Source organism: Callorhinus ursinus, unplaced genomic scaffold, assembly GCF_003265705.2.
Source record: "Callorhinus ursinus isolate GAN/ISIS: 27379988/994484 unplaced genomic scaffold, GSC_fseal_2.0 scaffold1, whole genome shotgun sequence".
Classification (NCBI taxonomy): domain Eukaryota; kingdom Metazoa; phylum Chordata; class Mammalia; order Carnivora; family Otariidae; genus Callorhinus; species Callorhinus ursinus.
Genome location: NW_027397063.1, coordinates 98,251,923 through 98,273,698, shown reverse-complemented (window position 1 = coordinate 98,273,698; position 21,776 = coordinate 98,251,923). Strand labels below are relative to the sequence as shown.

Here is a 21,776-nt window from a genome sequence, read left to right as displayed (position 1 = left end):
GCATACTCAAGGATGTGTGTGTGTGTGTGTGTGTGTGTGTGTGTGTGTGTTTGGAGTAACAATTACATGTGAACTGAATTGGAAGCACTTTCAGGAGGAGCCATCAGAGAAATAACATATTTCATCAAATCTGTTATTATTTCATGTACTCTTAAGGAGGAAAAAACTCCCTACAGTTAAATGGTGATATGTCATTGATCATAAACATTTCAAGTAAAGAGATGTGTAAACTTGGGATAATATGCATAATAAATTAGGTGAAATAAGATATTTCTAAGAGGTCCACCTGGAAATCTGAGTAGGCATCTCTTTTCCATAGTTTACCACTGAACCACCCTTCCCTCTGGAGTGAAATACAAGTGCTGGACCCAAGCTTACTTTGTTACATCTATTGTGACTCTTGACAGTTACGTGTAAATCCTGGTTCATAAATTAAAGTGGGAGGAAAGAGCTGATTTTGATCCCTATTCTAGTACATTTCAATTAGTATCAGGATTTTCTAAAATGACATTTTTGCATGATAGAAATTAGGGAGAGACCTAACATCTATAAAAACATTTGGGCTGATTAACTATCCAAAGCAAAGGTTATTGTTTTCCTAGTTAAGGAGTTTATATAATGTTACAAAGAAGTTAAGATCTTATATAATGGTTTATTTAAAAACTTTTTTTACCGCTCCTCAATGTTATATATGAATAGTATATAGGTCGAGTATCAGACATAGTAACTATTTTCTGTTTTATTAAGGCAGGATTATCAGAATATTGTTCTTTGGGCTACTTGTGAAATTTCCCACTTTTTGGCCTTATCTAACCCTCAGATTCTTGGTTGGAGCAGAAGTGGGACCTGCTCCATCACCTTTACTGAGATGTTGACTAGGGTAAATCATATTTTAATTAAAGGTGTTTTATAAATTGGTTGTGATATAGAATCTTTAATGACCTCTACTGTTTGGCATTTTTAAATTTAAGGTTTTTTGGGGGACACCTGGGTGGCTCAGTCGTTAAATGTCTGCCTTCAGCTCAGGTCATGGTCCCAGGGTTCTGGGATCAAGTCCTACATCGGGCTCCCTGCTCAGCGGGAAGCCTGTTTCTCCCTCTCCCACTACCCCTGCTTGTGTTCCCTCTCTTGCTGTCTCTCTCTGTCAAATAAATAAAATCTTTTAAAAAAAGAAATTAAGGTTTTTTTAATAAAACAAGCCAAATTTTATTTTTTTAAAGATTTTATTTATTGAGAAAGAGAGACAGAGAGAGTAAGAGAGAACATGAATGGGGTGAGGGGCAGGGCTGGATCCCAGGATTCTGGGATCATGACCTAAGCCAAAGGCAGATGCTTAACCAACTGAGCCACCCAGGTGCCCCTTTAAATTTAAGTTTTTGAATCAGGTTGAAAGATAACAAGATTTTTTTCCTGGGTTGCATTGAGTATGAAACAACTGTCCTTTTATGATAACTCTATAGAACATTTTTTTAAAGGTCAAAGATTTTTTTTTTCCTGCTTCACATTTTGTCCAGATAATAAGATATTCATCTAGGGCTAGGTTGGTTAAGCGTCTTACTCTTGATTTTGGCTCAGGTCATGATATCAGGGTTGTGAGATTGAACTCACATTGGGCTCTGTGCTGGGGGTGGAGCCTGCTTAAGATTCTCTCTCTCTCTCCTTCACTCCTACCTCCCTCTCTTTCTCTCCCCCCCTTAAAAAAAATCATCTAGAATGAAAGAGCTGTTACAGACAAAAGGAATAGTTTTTATTGTTTCCTGTTCTTAGACTTGGAAGGTTTTGAAATTCCTCCAGGAACTTCACATAGCCTTGTCTTTAGCCGGGCCAAATGTAGACTTGTCCTATACTTGTTCAAATGTATTTGATACTTTTAAGAGGCTATTTAATGATTCCTATTCCAAAGGATGCTGTTTAACATAATGAATACTTATTTGCTATCCAGAAGAATAAAATTTACCTCTGTTATGGTGCTTACAATGTCTTCATGTTTCCTTCTAACCTAGACTCTGTTTAGATGCTCAAAATGAATGAAGTCCTCAGGGATAAAACATAATTCTGAAGCACTTTGTGAATCAACAGAAAAGTAATCGTTTCATAGGAATTTGAATCTTTGTATAGCATGTATAATTCTGAGTTGTGTAGAATACTTTTCTCATGCTTATTGTGGAATAGAGACGTTTCTGAATTTGCTTAAGAATCACAGTGGTTTAAAAAAAATAGCTTTCCTATAGTAGCAATGTGGTATTAGTTGGTTTTCTAGTGGTGGACCCTTGCCATGTTTTGAGGACCAAGGAGATGGTTTATATAGTTATGTCCATACATTCCCTAATATAGTACATTATAACGTGATAGGGAGTGAGGTGTTTGGTTATAGTTAGAGTGTGACCTTATATTCTTTGTCTAAACTGGGGTACTTAAAAGGAATTGCTAAAAATAAATTGTAATTGCTGTAAAATAAAATATTACCAAACAAAATAAAAAATTTTGGTTTTATACAATATAGTAAATAAATGGCAAAACTCCTGTAGCAAGAATGTTCAAATTACTCTCTCTGGCCATCATGCAGAGGAACACACAACATCTCTTTCCTGCATATACTTTACAGATACCTTATTCACATTTCCCACTGACCCAGATGATGGTGGCCTAGAGGTTTGGTGCATCTTGCAAGCTGAGCAATGGCTGTGGCACTCAAGACTGGATAGAGTTAGCTACTCTTAGATGCCCCCGTCCAAGTGTACTTCATTTTATTAGGAAAGGATGTGGAAAAAGAAATGGTGTATCAGTGGTTGGCTTTCAGATTGAACCTAAAGTTAGAAGTGAGAACTCTGTGTTCGTTGCACCTGTACTCCACAGAACTAGACAAAACCATGGCAGAAGGTGGAAGTATACAGTGAAAGTGTAACAAACCCATCCTATGTTACTTTAATGCAGTTATTCATAAGAATGTTAAAAAATGAAGATTATGAGATAAATGGGTGGGTGTGGGAATAACAGGTGTAAATTAGGACAGTCCTGGCAAACTGGGCCATATGGTCACTCCAGTTATAGAGCACGCATTGCCCTGAGTTTGGATCTCGATTTCAACAGTGACATCTATTTAAACTTTGGCTAACTTTTAATCCTAATGTGTATATTAGAATAATTATTTCTGAGTTAGTAACTATGCTAAGAGTTTATGAAATTCTTAAAAACTGAGTGCTAAATTACTTGTTTTCTAAAAGGTGAGAACGAGCAGTGTTGAAACTGACCAGAAGATAAAATAATCTGCTCTAATCTACCATAACATTTTCAGGGGATGTTTCCCAAACTTTTGAAGCTGCCTGGACATGCAAAATTCTGATATTCTTGTTTGTCACAGGAGAACAGAATCCTTTTTGTCTCTTAAAACTTACTGAGATCTGTGTAAATTTAAGTCACCTTCACCTTGTCTGTAATTTGGAATATTAGTTTTAGTAATTCTTATCCTCTGAGTCTCATTATGAATATAAATCTAAGACTCCGGAATTCTAAAATGCTGCTTTGAACAAATTTTGGATGAACAACTCCTAACTAATTTGGGAAAATTTAGATGAATTATAGATAAATCATTGTTTTGATACGTTTATTGGTAATAGTGAAACTTTTTATGCTGTAATTTTTTCTCCTTTAACATTTTATGAAACATTTCAAACTGACAAGTTAAAAGAAATTTTAGTCAGCATTTAGGTGTAAAATCTAGATTCTACTCTTTACTTTTCTTAAAAAAATATATATTTTTAGGGGCACCTGGGTGGCTCAGTCATTAAGCAGCTGCATTTGGCTTGGGTCATGATCCCAGGGTCCTGGGATCCTGGGATCGAGCCCCCAGTCAGGCTCCCTGCTCAGCGGGAAGCTTGCTTCTCCCTCTCCCACTCCCCCTGCTTGTGTTCCTTCTCTCACTTTGTCTCTCTCTGTCAAATAAATAAAATCTTTAAAAAATTATAACCACTTTATTGAGATATTCGTATACCATAAAATTGTGCTGTATAAAGGGTTCAGTGGTTTTTAGTATACTCACAGATTTGTACAACCATCACCACAGTTAATTTCAGAACATTCTCATCACCCCCAAAAGAAATCCTGTACCTTCTAGCAGTCAGTCCTCCTTTCTCCTGGTCTGCCTTTCTCTCCCAACCCTAGACAACTACTAATCTGTTTTGTCTCTATGGATTTGCCTATTCTAAACATTTTATATGACTAGAATCTTACAGTATATAGTCTTTTGTGACTGGCTTCTTTTATTTAGTGTAATGCTTTCCAAGTTCATCTGTCTTGTGGCATGTGTTGAGTACCTTATTCTTTATTACCAAATAATATTCTGTTGTATGGATATACCACCTTTTACTTATCCATTCATCAGTTGATAGACATTGGGTTTTTTATACCCTTTGGATATTATGGATAATGCTGCTATGAATATTCTTGTACAGGTTTTTGCGTAGACATAAGTTTTCATTTCTTTTGGGTATGTACATAGGGGTGGAATTGCTGGGTCATGTAGTAATTCTATATTTAACCTTTTGGTGAATGGTCAGACTGTTTTCCAAAGTGGCTGCAGTATTTCTGTCCGTATTTCTGCAGCATTTCTGTCAGTAGTGCATGAGGTTCTAATTTCTCCCCATTTTTGCCAGCACTTGTCTTTTGGATTATAGGCCGTCATAGTGGGTATGAAGTGGTATCTCATTGTGATTTTGATTTGCATTTCCCTAATGACCGATGACGTTGAACATCTTTTCATGTGCTTATTGTCCATTTGTATATTTTCTTTGGGGAAATGTCTATTCAAATCATTTGCTTATTTTTAAAAGTAGGTTACTTGTCTTTTTATTGAGTTGTAAGCGTTCTTTATTCTAGTGACAAAGTTTCTTATCAGAAATATGCTTTGCAGATATTTTCTACCATTCTGTGGGTTTTTACTTTCTTAATGGTGTCCTCTGATGCATAAAAGCTTATAGTTTTGATGAAGTTCAACTTATTTTCTTTTATCACTTGTCTTTTGGTATTTCATCTAAAGAGCATTTCCTTTTTTTTAATAAGTTTTTTTTTAATTCCAGTTAACATCCAGTGTAATATTAGTTTTAGGAGTAGAATCTAGTGATTTGTCACTTATATATAATTCCCAGTGCTCATCACAACAAGTTCTCTCCTTAATACCCATCACCCATTTAGCCCATCCTTCCCCCTCCCCTCTAGCAACCCTCAGTTTGTTCTCTATATGTAAGAGTTTTATGGTTTGCCTCCTAAGGAGCATATCCTAATGACCTTGAATCTTATATAATTGTCTATGTTCTCTTCTGAAAGCTTTGTAGCTTTAGCTCTTATATTTAGGTCTTTGATCCATTTTTGTTGTGAGATCCTAAGTTATAATTTGTTGGAACATTTTCATATTGTTGCATTATTGTCATGAACTGTGAGATATGGTCCTCCCAACTCCCCACCTCTGATTGGGTGAAATAAGGCACCAGATTTACAGCATAAGACTGAGGTGATAACTTTTTAAAAGATAATTAAAGGTAATTAGGAATAAAAGTACAAACTTTTAATGGATGGTTAATTGGATGCTTAATCCACTTAAGTGGATTTAACCCGATTTTGGTTTTGTAATGGAGGGGCTCTTAGATTTGAGTGAATGTTGGCCTTGTTTTTGACACCATGGCAGAGCTTGACCATCTCGTGCCCCTGAAGGCTGAGGGTAAACAATTGCTTATTGTAACATTGTTTTTCAGTTTGTGGAGACACATGGTTTGAAAAAGGTTACTAATAAGTATTTTGCTTTGTTTGTTTTTATTGAGGTAAAATGTACATAGGTGAAGTGTATAGATCTTTAAGTGTACAATTTGAATTTTGACAAATGTATATACCTGTGTAATCACTACCCCAATCAAGATATAAAACATTTCTATCACTCCCAAGTTCTTGCATGTCCCTTGGTTCCTCCAGCAGCAACCACTGTTCCCATTTCTATAGCCAGACACTAGTTTTGTCTGCTTTGAACTTTATATAAATGGTATCGTATGATTTTTGGGTTCTTTCACTCAGCATAATGTTTTTGAGATTTATCTATGTTGTAATAGTAGTTCATTTTTATTGTTGTGTAATATTCCACTGTAGGATATACTAGAATTTATCCATTCACGTGTTGATGGCCATGTGGACTGTTTCCAGATTTTGTGGACATAGATGTTCATTACTCGTGGATAAATACCTAGGAGTGGAATTACTGGGTCAGAGGATACCTTAATAGGTTTTGATATTTTCTATTTTGTACCGTTTAGAATATTTAGGTTATAATAATCTACTTGATGCCTGGAAGAGATAAACACTGGTAGAGTAAAATAAACTTAAAAAAATTGCATCATGGGGTGCCTGGGTGGCTAAGTCATTAAGCGTCTGCCTTCGGCTCAGGTCATGATCCCAGAGTCCTGGTATCCAGCCCCGCATTGGGTTCTCTGCTCAGCGGGAAGCCTGCTTCTCCTTCTCTGCTCCCCCAGCTTGTGTTCCCTCTCTTGCTGTGTCTCTCTCTGTCAAATAAATAAATAAATAAATAAACTCTTTAAAAAAAAAAGTGCATCATAATATTTTGTCCTTAAGGGTATTTTAAAAAGTACCTTGTTGAGCTGTATTTTAATGTGAATAAGATATGGTTTGTGGGTAAACAGGCTACTTTTAGATTGGCTTTATAAACATGTACCAGTGGAAACGAACAACTTCTTTATTTGATAATAGCAATCTGAATTTTAAATTCAGAAATAATTTGAGGGCTCCTGGGTGGCTCAGTCAGTTAAGCATTTGACTTTTGATTTCTGCTCAGGTCATCATCTCAAGGTCATGAGATTGAGTTCTGTGTTGGACTCCACGCTCAGCGGGTAGTCTGCTTGGGATTCTCTCTCTTCCTCTTCCTCTTCCTCTGCTCCTCCCACTCTTACATGTGTGCCCGTGCACTCTCTCTCTCTAAAATAACTAAAGTAAAAAAATAATTTGACAATAAAGCTGATGAAATAGATTTGGAAGCACTCGGGATTTAATAAGGCTGGGTTTCTATTTCTTTTTTTTTTTTTAAATGCAACCTTGGCATTGGTGCGGTATTTGCATATAAAAAACTATTTTCAGGTGTTTGATAACCTTTCTATCAGTTTGTGAGGCATATTATCCTGGTATGGTAAATCTTGGGTTCACAAGGCCTACCTCTCCAGAGGTTAATTAATAGTACCTCTGTGTGGTTCCTCTTCTCTGATGTCTTTCCTTCATTAGTTACCCCCTTAAAAAAAAGATAAGTATGCTTTTATGTTTTAAATTTCCAGAGCTAGAGAATCAGTGTAATGTGTATCTTAAGGACAAGGTCACAGAGAGCTAAACATGATAACAGCCATTTTGAATAATTTTGCCCTGTATTCTTATGTATTTCTGCTATATATGGCCAGGGAAAGCAGAATCATAGTATGTTACTGATTGAGAACCTGCCATGGATGCTTTGGTGTTAAACAAAGTTTTTGTAAAACTTAACTTTAGGTGGTATTAAACATTCAGAAGGACATGTGAACTAATTTTTTGCTGACAGGTTTGTGGGTCAGCTCAGCATTGCTGAGGTCCACTACTTTCATCCTTCTCTTGGGACGACTAGGTTGATGGTGTTTTCATGATGGCAGAAGGATAGGCTGGAAGTAGAATCATTAAGATGGCTTGGCACTCTACCATTTCAGCCCTCATTACATTGGCCAAAACAAGTCTCATGGTTGAGCCCAATGTCAAGAGTGAGGAAATATATTCTGCTTAAAACAGGATGAACTAACTGCAAAGTCATATGAGAAATGGATATAGGGAATAGTGAAGAATTAGGGCTAATAATACAGTCTGTTGCATATCGAATATTAAAAACATGCATAAGTAGAGCAAAGAGTATAAAGTACCAACCAGCTAAACAAATATAAGCATGTGGTCAGACTTCTTTCATATACATGTATATAGAATGAACTACTGTATAACTGTCAACTGTATTCAATAATCGCACCTAGAATTTTTTATATATATAAGAGACTTAGACTTTTTTGAGAATCATATACCACTTACAATTAAAAAAATATGAACTAAATTAGTTTTGGTATTTTTAAAACTTTCTTCATGTTTAGTCTGATACTTCTAAGTTATTTTTTGACCTGAGTTGTCCAAAAACTGTTTTTCTACACATCTTCTATGCCATCAAGAATTTTGATGATTCAGTGTTTCTTGAGAGTGCTCACTTCTGGAATTTTTTTCCAGGCCATTGATGACTCATTCTGCAAGTTTTTTTTTTTTTTAAAGATTTTATTTATTTATTTGAAAGAGAGAGAGACAGTGAAAGAGGAAACACAAGCAGGGGGAGTGGGAGAGGGAGAAGCAGGCTCCCTGCTCAGCAGGAAGCCCGATGCAGGACTCGATCCCAGGACCCTGGGACCATGACCTGAGCCGAAGGCAGACGCTTAACGAGTGAGCCACCCAGGCCTCCCTCATTCTGCAAGTTTTGATGCTAGTACTTCCTTGTTCTTACCGGAAGATGTCAATGGAAGTTTTTCAGGTAGTATCCAGAATTCAGTCCTTTTTTTTTTTTTTTAAAGATTTTATTTATTTATTAGAGAGAGAGAGAGAGAGAGAATGAGCAGGGGGAAGGTCAGAGGGAGAAGCAGGCTTCCCGCGGAGTGGGGAGCCCGATGCGGGGCTCGATCCCAGGACCCCGGGATCATGACCTGAGCCGAAGGCAGACGCTTAACCACTGAGCCGCCCAGGCGCCCCCAGAATTCAGTCCTTCTTCAAGTAGTTTTTAAATGTTAAGGGGTTGCACTTGTCCAGTGATACTACTAGTAGTAACAAACCACTGCACTGTCCAGGGGTCTTGCTCAAATGTTTATAGAATACATAGAGAAATGACATACTTGGTGAGTTATATGAAGTTTCAGAATGTCTATCCTAGATGAATTTCAGCCAAGCTCAGCTATATTTCTTTTTAAAAAATTTTTTTCCTTTAAACTTTTTATTGTTATGTTAATCACCATACATTACATCATTAGTTTTTGATGTAGCGTTCCATGATTCATTGTTTGCGTATAACACCCAGTGCTCCATGCAGAACGTGCCCTCCTTAATACCCATCACCGGGCTAACCCATCCTCCCACCCCCCACCCCTCTAGAACCCTCAGTTTGTTTTTCAGAGTCCATCGTCTCTCATGGCTCGTCTCCCCCTCCGATTTCCCCCTGCTCAGCTATATTTCTTTTGCTCAAATCTTGGGACATCTTTCTGCTCTAAGGGAAATTTTCTGAGAGACTCTGGGGAATCTCTTTCCCTTGAGGGATTTTATATCAAATTGTACATAACTATGGCCATGGCAGTGACAGCTGTGTCATTGAGCTAATGGAAAATTTAAGATACAATGTGATTTTAGAGATGTCTGGCTTCTTTCAGTTGGCATGTCTGAGATTGATTTATCCATGTTGGGATTTTTCAGCCAAAGAGGACATTACCCTCTGCGGGATCATGGGGTGTTCAAACAGCAATTTAGGTTAAAGATTAGGTCAAGGCCTTATGGGGCTTGGATGGTATTTTGGACTTAATTGAACTTTATTCTGAGGGGAAATAATTGAAGGATTTTAAGCAGGGGGAGGACTTGAAGTCCAATTTCTTTTTTTTTTTTGCACAGGCTTGTTAACCAACTGATCAAAGTCAGGATCACCAATAATGGAATAAAATGACATCATGTCCTTGCCATAGTGTTTTATTAGGAAGAGGCATAATTACATCACCAGTGTAAGATTGTTGCCAAAAAAGTGTTTATCTGGAATCTAATCATAAGGCAGCAAATAGATCCTGGTTGAGGCATATTCTACAGAAAGCTGGTCTGAACTTTCAAAAAAATGGCTGTGTCCTAAAAGACCGTAAAAAGGTAAATAGGTAGTTCGGATTAAAGGAGACAATGACATGACAGTGTGAGTACAGAGTCTGTGGTTTTTGATAGGGTTCTGGAATTAAAAACAAAGCAAAACAAAACAAAAAAGCCAGGGGCACCTGGATGGCTCAGTTGGTTGAGTGGCGGACTCTTGGTTTTGGCTTAGGTCATGATCTCAAGGTCCTGGGATCAGGCTCCACCCTCAGTGGATTGGGGGAGAGTCTGCTTCAGGATTCTGTCTCTCTCCCTCTGCTCCTCCCCCCACTTGCTCATGCTCTGTCTCTCTAAAATCTGAAAAAAAAAAAAAAAAGCCATAAAGGACATTAGTGGTGACATTTGAGGAAATTTGTGTGTAGATACTATTAGGGCTAAATTTCTTGGGTGTGATTATGTATTGTAGTTATATAGAGGAATGTCCCTGTTGGTAGGAAGTAAATACATGCTGAAAAGTTTTTTGGGAGAGAAATATCTATAATTTATTTTCCAGTAATTCAGAGGAAGAAGTATATATAGATAGAAAAAGTGCAAATGTGGCAAAATGTTACTAATTGTTGAATTTAGGTAGACAGTGGGGTTTATCGTGCTATAGCTTTTTTTTTAAGTTTATTTATATTTAATTTTTTTTTTAAAGTTTATATTTATTTTTTAGTAATCTCTACAACTAGTGTGGGGCTTGAACTCACAACCCCGAGATCGAGAGTTAACATGATCCTTTGAGCCAGCCAGGCACCCTGTGCCATATTTTCAACCTTTCTGTAGGTTTCTGTAGGTTTAAAATTTTTCAAAAATAAAAAAAGGAGGGTAGAACACAAGCATATGATAAGATCAAGAGCTAGAGAGTCTCTTTGATTTAACCCTTTTAATTGTAGGCTCAAACTTCATTCAGTGTTGTATGTGAGGTGATGGTTTCTTAAGAAAAACCTTCAGTTAAGTTTGTTGACATTTCTAAAGTACCTAAGATGTTAGATAATTTTGTGAAGAAAATGTACAATTTTTCCTGAGTTATAGGTGTGGTGAGATTAAATAAGTAAATATGCTACTTCCAGTATCCTTTTGGTAATGAAAGGATTATTCTGGGTAGTTGAGTCTTTCAGATGACTAAAATGTCTGTGTGTGTAGGTGGGGGGTGGTTCTTAAAATCTCTTTAAACCCTAAGACTTTTATTTTGGCAACTGAGGTCTACTAAAGTGTTCTTTGAAGAGCAACTACCTGAATAAGTTTAGTACTGATGAAATTCAACTTTCAAAATCATTTATATAGTACACTACTACTTTTCTCAGACATCAGCAGAACACTATTTCACTCATGTAAGCAAACTTTCTAAAGTAATAAAGCTTCTTCTAAGTACCAAAATATTAAAAATTAAAATAACTTTGAAGTCTTCCAAAAATATAGTGCATATTTACCCACTTCTATAGTGCTACCTGTTTTGGGGTTTGAAAAGGCCTACATTTACCTTCTGCTTCTGCCAGTGTGTCCCTAGGCAGGTGATACAGTATCTGAGTCTCATTTTCTTCATCTGCAAAATAGAGATACATATCATTATGAATAAGAAAATATGTAAAGCACATGAAATACTAGGTATGAAGTAAATGTTAGTTCCCTTTTGTTTTACTTTAAAAATCTTTTTATTGTAAAATAAAACATGGATACAGAAAACTACACACAATAAATGTATAATTGAGTGAATTATAAGTCATGTGTGCTTTTTATCCAAAATATTGAAAGGTTTTTTTCTTTAAAGTCCAGTAATTTGTTAAGCATATGTGTTGGTACAGAGATTAGCATGGCCCCTGTGGAGGGATGACATGCAAATTTGTGAAGCGGTCCATATTTTTCCATTTGCAGCGATGTGGGTGGAGCTAGAGAGTATGATGCTAAGCAAAATAAGTCAGAGAAAGACAAATACCATATAATTTTACTCATATGTGGAATTTAAGAAACAAAACAAATGAGCAAAAGAGGAAAAGAGAAAGGCAAGCCAAGAAACAGACTCTTAACTCTAGAGAACAAACAGATGGTTACCAGAGGGGATGTGGGTGGGGGATGGGTGAAATAGGTGATGGGATTAAGAAGGGCACGTGTCCTGATGAGCATCGCATGTTGTATGGAACTGTTGAATCACTATATTGTACACCTGAAACTAATATTACATTGTATGTTAACTGAGTGGAATTTAAATAAAAATGTAAACACAGGTATATGTTGAGATTGGTCATTCTGGGTTCATAGTCTAATTTTGATTCATAATCTTTTATGCCTTATATAATTTTCTTAGTATCTTTTAGTTCATTGAGAAATTGTACTTTCCAGTTTTGATCTGTTCTTTTTGGCTTGCTCTTGTAGGATGTTTTTATTCCTTATTCTCTCCTTTTTACTTTGAGTAACTTTGTACGGGATTTGACTTCTATAATTTGTTTCTCTTGTATGTGAATATAGTTTTCCTGAGTTTTTAGAAGGAATCTCTATTCAGATAACTTTTATAACTTTATAGAGCCCCCTCTTCTGTTAAAATTATGGCAGCTTGTTCTCTGAGGATTCCTTGCTCTGATTCTTCCCTCTATTTTAGGTTGACCCTTCTATTTTCCTTCTTCCTTGCCCTTGTCCTGCTTAATTTTGATTCTGCTCCCAGCAGTTGCTCCTCATTTGTGAGCCTTGTTCTAGAAGGGAGCCCTGGCCCATTAGTTGAGAAGGTTCCTGGGGATTAAACTCCTTCCACCCCTTTAAGCCTTACCTTGGGTCTCCTGCTACGCATGTGTTATTGGAGTATGCATACCTTCCCCCGCTGCAACTGCTGTAGTAGAATTGGCTCCTGTGCTTTCTTTTCTTTTCTTTCAAATAAAGATTTATTTATTTATTTGAGAGAGTGTGCTCATGTAGGAGGAGGGGCAGAGGGAGAAAATCTTCAAGCAGACTCCCCACTGAGTATGGAGCCCAAACTGGGGCTTAATCTCACGACCCTGAGATCATGACCTGAGCTGAAACCAAAAATCAGGCGTTCAAGTGACTGAGCCACCCACGCGCCCCTGTCCCCTGTGGTTTCTAGCGAGTACCTTTTTGGCTTTCTTGGAATTCTGCTCTCAAGTTACTCAGTGAAACTCGGTTGTTTCCCCCACAAATGCTGTTACACTAGAGTTTGTGACTATGGTAGTTTATTCCTACCAGCTTCTATTTGGGGAGATAACTTGTCATTTAGTTTTTTTGGTTTTGCTGTTCAGTGATACATGGAAATTCAGGAAGACCCAAAAATGATACCATCTCCATCTTATGAGAATCTGCCAGATTCTTTTGCCTTATTGTTAAATTAGAGTACTGATATGGTTTGATTGTTTCCTTAATATTGTTTATTGATATCTTAAAAGATATCTTTATGAACATCATTTACTTTATTATGATGACCTCAAGTCAGTTGAGAGGGATGTGAACCTTTTAGGCTTTTGTGTTTCTTTTTCTTTTTCTTTTAAGGATTTTATTTTTAGGTAGCCTCTACACCCTAAGATTAAGAGTCACACACCCTACAGACTGAGCCAGCCAGGCGCCCCTGTGTTTACCTTTTAATTGTATAAACAGATATAATAGATTTTTTTGTTGTGTACTATTTTGAATTTTATTTGTCTCTGCTGTTGATGTGACTAACAGCTTCTTTTCTCATTAGGGTCCTTTTTCGAATCTGTTAAGGTTTGGAAGTCTATCACACTTTATAACTCTGTGAAGTAGGAGTAAATAGAGTCTAGGTTTTGAGGGAAAGGAACTTTTGCTTACGTTACTGGTGACCTGTTTGCTTTCCCCTGAGTTGTTGAAGTTTGTGCTGGGTAGGCAAGTTGATAGCTGAAATAGAAAGAATGAGTCAAGGATTCAGTATTTCCTCAATGACCTGTGATATCATATGATTGAACATTTTCAAAAGCTGGTAAGAAAACAGTATACATTTTTCTTTTAAAATTCAGTTAAATAAAAATGAGTTGATTTAAAGAAATACAGACAATCCTCACTATATAATAGTAGGACAACCATAAAAATGATTGTGCAAGCTGAAACCATGCAAAGTTATTTGTTTCTTTTTTTTTTTTTTAGAGAGAATGTGTGCATGTGCACACATACAGAAGAGTTGGGGGAGGGGTAGAGGCAGAGAGTCTTTAGGAGACTCCTCCCTGAATGTGGAGCCTGACACAAGCTTGATCTCAGAGCAGGATAATGACCTGCTCTGACACCAGGAGTCCAGTGTGTAATGGCCTGAGCCGTCCAGGCACCCCGAAAATCTTGAGCAGGCTCCGTGCCCAGCGCAGAGCCTATTGCGGGATTCATTTTCACCACCCTGACATCATGACCTGAGCTGAAATCAAGATTTGGATGCCTAGAGGCACCTGGTGGCTCAGTTGGTTAAGCATCTGCTTTCGGCTCAGGTTATGATCCCAGGGTCCTGTGATGGAGGCCTGCATCGGGCTCCCTGCTCTACAGGGATCCTGCTTCTCCCTCTGCCTCTGCTGCTTCCCCTGCTTGTGCGCTCTCTCTCTTAAATAAATAAGTAAATAAAATCTTAAAAAAAAAAAGAATCTGATGCCTAACCGACTGAGGCACCCAGGTGCTCCTCATGCAAAGCAGTTTTAATCAGTGGGAAGATTACAGTGGTTTGGGGACCTTTAAAATATTTTGTTAAAACATTAAATCTTACTGTTAATTATACAAGTATAGAGAAATAAAATACTGTAACTGTTTAGTATGAGTTAAAACATTAGACACAATGAGAATTGTTTTCTTTGTGAAATATGAATCAAGGGTAGTTTAAACAGTCTTTCCCTTTGCATCTTTTCTATGCCTTAAAACAGTGTTTCCTTTTGCATCTTTTCTATGCCTCCTTGGCTTTTGACATTTTATCCTTTACAGTTGAAATGTCATGAAATACCTCCAAGAGTTTCTTTCTTTTTTTCTTTTTTAAAAAGATTTTATTTATTTACTTTTGAGAGAGAGAGAGAGAGAGAGCATGAGTGGGATAAGGAGCAGAGGGAGAAGCAGGCTCTCTGCCGAGCAGGGAGCCATGTGGGGATTGATCCCAGGACCCTGGGACCATGACCTGAGCCAAAGGCAGATGCTTAACCAACTGAATCAGCCAGGCTTCCCTCTAAGAGTTTCTTTAATGTGAAGTATTTTCCTGGAGTTACTTTCTCTGGGACATTGTCATCCTTTCCATAACAGCTGCTTTCCGCATTGATAATTGGTAAGTTTACCTTCACCAAGTTCCTCTGGCTGCACATTTAGAGGCACTCAAACTGCAGCAGTGTCAACACTGCCATGGCCAGCAGTTTTCTTCTATAACTTCATTTACAGTGGATTCATATTTCGCTTCCAGTGTATCACTTTTCATTTCTTTGCTGTACTTTCATCTTCATTGGTCCGTACCCCCTTGGATTATCCATAGGTGTAAAATGTCATGTAGATTTATCACTGGGCAATAAGGAGGTAACACAACTGTACTCTAGCTATTTGTTTTGCACTGTCCAATTGCAATAAACTTTAAAAGAAGGGACACATTGGTCACTGATCATCATATTTGTTATTTATGTGGTGATTTATGGATTGAAAAGCTGACAGCGAAGTTTGTACTTAATGTAATTTCTCGCAGCTAAATATGGTAACTGAAATTTGAGCCATGTTATTGCAGACTGATGTTAGTTAACTCAACCTTGGTATAAACCATGATAACTGAAATTTATGCTTGTCAGAAACATGGAAAGTGAGAACTCTGCCTGCAGTGTTAAAAAAAACAAACAGGTTGTACTGGATTTGGTAAAAATTTTGACAGTGATAAGGGGACTGAAATCTGAGAAATTTACACAATAACAAAATAGTCCTTCAAAAACACTTTTTTAAAAAGATTTTTATTTTTTATTTTTATTTCTTTATGTTTTTAGATTTATTTATTTATTTGACAGACACAGCGAGAGAGGCACAAGTAGGGGGAGTGGGAGAGGGAGAAGCAGGCTTCCTGTGGAGCAGGGAGCCTGATGTAGGGCTCGATCCCAGGACCCTGGGATCACGACCTGAGCCAAAGGCAGACACTTAACGACTGAGCCACCCAGGCACCCCTAAAGATTTTTATTTTTAAGTAATCTCTACAGCCAATATGGAGCTCAGACTCACAACCAAGAGATCAGGAATCATGCACTCCATCGACCAAACCAGCCAGGCGCCCCAAAACTTTTCTTTCTTTGCTCTGCTCCCCTTCCCCCTCCCCCCTTCTTTTTTTAAGTAGGCTTCCCACTGGGCTTGGAGATCCAGGCAGGACTTGAACTCACGACCCTGAAATGAAGACCTGAGCTGAGATTAAGAGTCGGATGCTTAACGGACTGAGCCATCCAGGCGCCCCAACACTTTCTGTTCTTTAAAAAAAATAGATTAAGATTAAAGAATTTTAGATAAATTCTTTAAAGAGTAGTGTGTATGTTTGTGTGTGGACTAAGGGCGAGGGTCTAGAAGGAAAAAGTTTTAGCATTTCTTGCACTCTAATATATTTTATAAACTTTCTGTATTCTGCTTTTTCTACATTGTTCAGTATTCATCTGATTAAAATCTTCATTTTTGTGATCTGAGTAATTCTTTCTGGCCTGTGGTTCGGTCCTTCTCACAAATCCTCCTCTAGGATGCCTGTGATTTTTGCTTTTTTCATTACTGTAGCAGAAGTGTTAGTGATGTTGTGAGGTCTTCATTTGTTTGTTCATATAAATGGAAAAGGAAGAGGCATGGAAAGAATTACCTAAGTGTCTGAAGGACTGGCTTATGCTTTTTTTATGTGCAAATTTTACAGCTGGAGGGGGGGAAACTCCAAAAATGTTTATTGTAAACATTTAAAACATACTGAAGAAGGCATGTATCGTATGATTTCACTGATATAGGGAATTCTTAATCTCAGGAAACAAACTGAGGGTTGCTGGAGTGGTGGGGGGTGGGAGGGATGGGGTGGCTGGGTGATAGACATTGGGGAGGGCATGTGCTATGGTGAGCGCTGTGAATTGTGTAAGACTGATGAATCACAGACCTGTACCTCTGAAACAAATAATACGTTATATGTTTAAAAAAAAAAAAAAAGGAAGAAGATAGCAGGAAGGGAAAAATGAAGGGGGGGCAATCAGAGGGGAGACGAACCATGAGAGACTGTGTGGACTCTGAGAAACAAACTGAGAGTTCTAGAGGGGAGGGGCGTGGGGGGATGGGTAGCCTGGTGATGGGTATTAAGGAGGGCACGTTCTGCATGGAGCACTGGGTGTTTTGCACAAACAATGAATCATGGAACAGTACATCAAAAACTATGATGTAATGTATGGTGATTAACATAATGTAGTAAAATAAAATTAAAAAAAAAAAAAACATACTGAAGAGTATGAGAAAGAAAAATTGTAAATCACCTGTAGCTCATTACTTGGATGCAACTTCTGTTAATATTTTTGTGTGTATCTGTCCCTATGTTTCTTCTTCATACATGTATATACATTCTTGATGAAATATTTTAAAATGGGATTATATGCTTCCTACAAGTGTTTTTCCAGAATACATACATGTTTTTAAAGTTTTTTTCTTTTTTTAGATTTTATTTATTTACTTCACAGAGAGAGACAGTGAGACAGGGAGAAGCAGGCTTCCCGCCGAGCAGGGAGCCTGATGCGGGGCTCGATCCCAGGACCCTGGGATCATGACCTGAGCCAAAGGCAGACACTTAACGACGGAGCCACCCAGGCGCCCCTAAAAGTTTTTTTCTTATATAAAATATACAAAAACAGAATAGAGACTAGACTAAAATGAAGACTGTGTATCATTCAACTAAAGTGATTTCAGTGCATAGGTAAGCAATCTTGTTTCATCAATACCCACCTACTCTTACATTAATCTGAAGCCAGTTCCAGGTAACTATTCCAGCATACATAGTGAAAAATTTTACATTTTGTCAAATCGCTTTCCAGAAAAGCATTATCAATGTATAGGTGACAGAAATAAGATTAAAAAACCTTTTTAAAATTCTAATGTTATGGGTTGGATGCACCTATATATAACCGTTTCCTCATGTAATACAAAAAATCCTAATGAAGTGAATTTGAGCATGCTTATACTCTGGCAGCAAACTTTAAGTTCCTCATCAGTATATCCCTCATAGGAATACTGTGACTGTTAGATAGGGTGACCATATAATTATTTGTTCAAGCTAGGATGCTTTTGAGATTCACAGGAGGCCCTGTTAGTAATAATGCCAGTATAACAGGCATAAACTAGGACTGTATTTTGGCATAGCTGGGTTGTATGTCCACCATGTTAGATAATATATATGAGACGCATTTATACATAAAGTGACTATATTACATAGTCAGTAAATGCTGGCTTTTATTAAAGTGTTTATGTATGCCCACGTATGGATGTGTATAAAAACCTTCCTTTTAAAAGAAGTGCTTTTGAATTGGCAACTCAGAGGCCTAAGTTAACAGTTTTTGTTTCTGTATGTTTTTGGAGCTTACAGTGACCACTCTTTTTAAAAGGAGCTCTAATTTTTATAACTAAGAGGACATTTGCCTTAATATTTGCAGCTGGAGAATGCTGGAGGAGACCTTAAGGATGGCCGCCACCACTATGAAGGAGCTGTTGTCATTCTGGATGCTGGTGCCCAGTACGGGAAAGTCATAGATCGAAGAGTGAGAGAACTGTTCGTGCAGTCGGAAATCTTTCCCTTGGAAACACCAGCATTTGCCATAAAAGAGCAAGGATTCCGGTAGACCTTACACTTATATTTTCTATGAGATTGAGCTTAGATTGTGGAATTTTTTTATTAATTTGCTTGGGCACTGAATTTTTTTTTAAAGATATATTTTGAGAGAGAGAGGGAGTGTTCGGGGTTGGGGGAGAGGTGATGGGGCAGAGAGGGAGAGAGAGTCTTAAGCTGACTCCATGCTGAGTGCAGAGCCTGACCTGGGGCTCTGTCTCAGGACCATTAGATCACTACCTGAGCTGAAACCAAGAGTCAGATGCTTAAACAACTACACCACCCAGGTGCCCTGAGCACTGAATTTTTTTAAATGAATATAAGACATGCAGTGGTTTTACAAAAAATTTTCTTCTATGGTTCTGATTTTAAAAAAATTAAAGGAAAAATAATTTTTAGTTAAAAAGATTGCCTTAATTTTAATTGCACAGTTACAAGAACTTTTCATTTGAGTATTTTATATTTTAGGATTTTTGGGTCAGGCTTGAATTTGGCTATTATGGTCATTCATTCATCCCAGAGCATTTGATCAAAGGAATATATGCAGTGGCTAGAATACCTAAATGAGAAGAATTCTGTGTCCAATGAGTCTCTTTTGCCTCCTATCCCAAGAGACTAAGTTTCTAAAATACGAAGGTTTCTCAAGTCTAATATAAGGTCTAATTCAACAGCTTACATGCTCAGAACTAGTCAGAATGACAGCCAACTTATATTTGTTTCTTCCTTTAACAATTTCTGGTTAATGCTATGCCTTTTCTCATGGAATTGATGGTCTTTGTTTATTAAGTGTTACCAAAAACAAACAACTGCAGTTTGTAACTTTAATTGGGTCTTAAACATTAATGCTATATTTCTTCCAAAATACAATATGTTTAATTTTTCTCAAAAACATAATTTTTTTCCATTAGAGAAATGGTTAACTTTTAAAGTCTTCATAGACCTGTTTATCCTGTGATTCTTGTTTCTGAAATAGAGTGAATTGGAAAGCAGAAAAGACAGGTTGAAATTTAACTGTCCTAGTCTTAGGATACAGTTAAAAACAGTCATCTCTTTTTATTTATTTATTTATTTTTAAAAAGATTTTATTTATTTATTTGACAGAGAGAGACACAGCGAGAGAGGGAACACAAGCAGGGGGAGTGGGAGAGGGAGAAGCAGGCTTCCCGTGGAGCAGGAAACCTGATGCAGGGCTCGATCCCTCAGGACCCTGGGATCATGACCTGAGCCGAAGGCAGATGCCCAACGACTGAGCCACCCAGGCGCCCCAGTCATGTTTTTTTAAACTGTGGAATTTTTAGAGTAAGAAGGGACCCTTGAGTTTCTCTAATGTGACTGTCTCAGTTTGCCAGCGACAACCAGTTTTAGGGAATCAAAAAACTGGGAGAATTCTAAATGCCTCCCGTCATATCTAAGCTCCTTCATTCCCTTTACCCCAAACAAACAGAAAATCTCCAGCAGACTAACCCAGGCTAAATGTTGAAGAATAGGGTAGCCAAATACTTGGCAATAGAGTGCTAATTATTTTTCCTGCCACCTGATTATAAAAAAATTCCTAGGTCCTGCTTGTGTCTAGAGGTTCTTTCTGTGTAGGAGTATAGGAACTATAGCCCTGTGGCTTTGCTTATTATAATCCTGTCTGCTGAGATATCTAGTTGATCATCCTTTTCCTAGAATATTAGTATTATGAGAGGAGAGACCTCTTAACCTACTTGTTTTTGGAAATTTGACCTGCTAAAATTGGTATCTGGAATGCCTTGTGGCTTATTGGCTTTGTAATTGCAGGTTAGTTTCAAAAGAATTGCAGGGTAGAACTAGAAGAGTGAGTGATTAGCTCTTCTTGAGAGTTATTGAGATAAGAATTTAAGAATTTTCATAATTGGCTTAAGTACTGCTTAGGTTTCATCCTTGACTAAGTCCATTCCCTTTTCTTTTTAATAGTCTTAAGAATCTTACAGTCATGAGTTGTTTAGCAGATTAATGAGGAATGCTGGGCAGTCCCATTGTGGTTATCTTTTATAAAACTATACTGTACTGAAATTCTAGAGGGCTTGTTTATTTATGTTTTATAGAATTTTAGCTTATGCATTTTTAAAGAGCTAAGTTGCATATCTACCCTTAAGGCTAACACTACACCCCTTTAGGATTGTTATCTTAAAGATGTTACATTTATCATCTGAGTAGGTTGTCCTTAGTCTCTTTTGCAGGGGACAGGCTAACAAACATGATGAATAGCATAATTCATGTTAGCAATACAAAGTTCAAAGAATGGGGCCTTTGAGCTCACTTGAATTGTTATATTTTTTAAAAATGTCCTATCTTGCTGAATAATTTTTATGAATTTGACTATTACATCATTCTTCTGGATGTATTATAAGCCTGTATTTTAGTTTGTGTGTTTTTATATGGCAAGCAGCTGCTAATTATAAAGTGAATTGCCTAAATTTGTTTGTAAGAAGATTTTGGTTAGATCTTAAAATGCATTTTCCTTTAGAAATGTAGATAAATCAGGATTCCTGCAAAACTAAAACCTAAAATGAGTTTGAGGATATTTTAGATTAAGTGATGAGCATAGGTATGCCTCTATTGTGTAAGAGGGCATGTGTGGCAAACTGGGAAGCAGGAGTAGTCTGAAGGTGCAGGTCTGTCTGTGATTCCAGTTGTTTGTAGCCATATGAGAGTGAAGGTCAAGTGCGGCTAGATTTTTTTCCCCCTCTTCCTAAAGAAAACCTAGAAATCTGGATTTTTATGTAAAATTCATAATATTAAAATGTTCTCAATCTTTTGAGTGTATGCTGAGGGCCAAATTAGATCTGTCACTGGCCAGGTGAAGAGCATAGGCCTCAGTTTGCAGCCTTTTCCATAATAACTGTTTGACTCCCAAGTTAACCCATCGAATGCTCTGTAAATTATAATATAGTGAAGTTATAATATTGACCTGGGTTCTGAGAGAATGCCATATGGGCAAAATTCATATGTTAGCTCCCTTTCCTGGGTCTCAGGTAAAATTGTTGGGAACGTTGGGTAGGTTTTCAACAGGCAAAGTTAGGTTATTATTCATATTCTGTCCTCCTTTGTTGTATTTTGCTGTGTCATCCAGGGT

General features: G+C 37.4%; 1 protein-coding gene and 1 pseudogene across 2 annotated transcripts in view; both read left to right on the top strand.

The window, feature by feature from the left end:
* Positions 1–21,776, top strand: part of GMPS (guanine monophosphate synthase) — a 63,823-nt gene that overhangs the window by 3,521 nt on the left and 38,526 nt on the right. For both annotated transcript variants that reach the window (XM_025879997.2, XM_025880005.2), the window contains exon 2: positions 18,504–18,685. In XM_025879997.2, the coding sequence (XP_025735782.2) occupies positions 18,504–18,685 (182 nt within the window). The remainder of the gene's footprint in view (positions 1–18,503; positions 18,686–21,776) is intronic.
* Positions 11,674–11,774, top strand: LOC112834571 (U6 spliceosomal RNA; annotated as a pseudogene).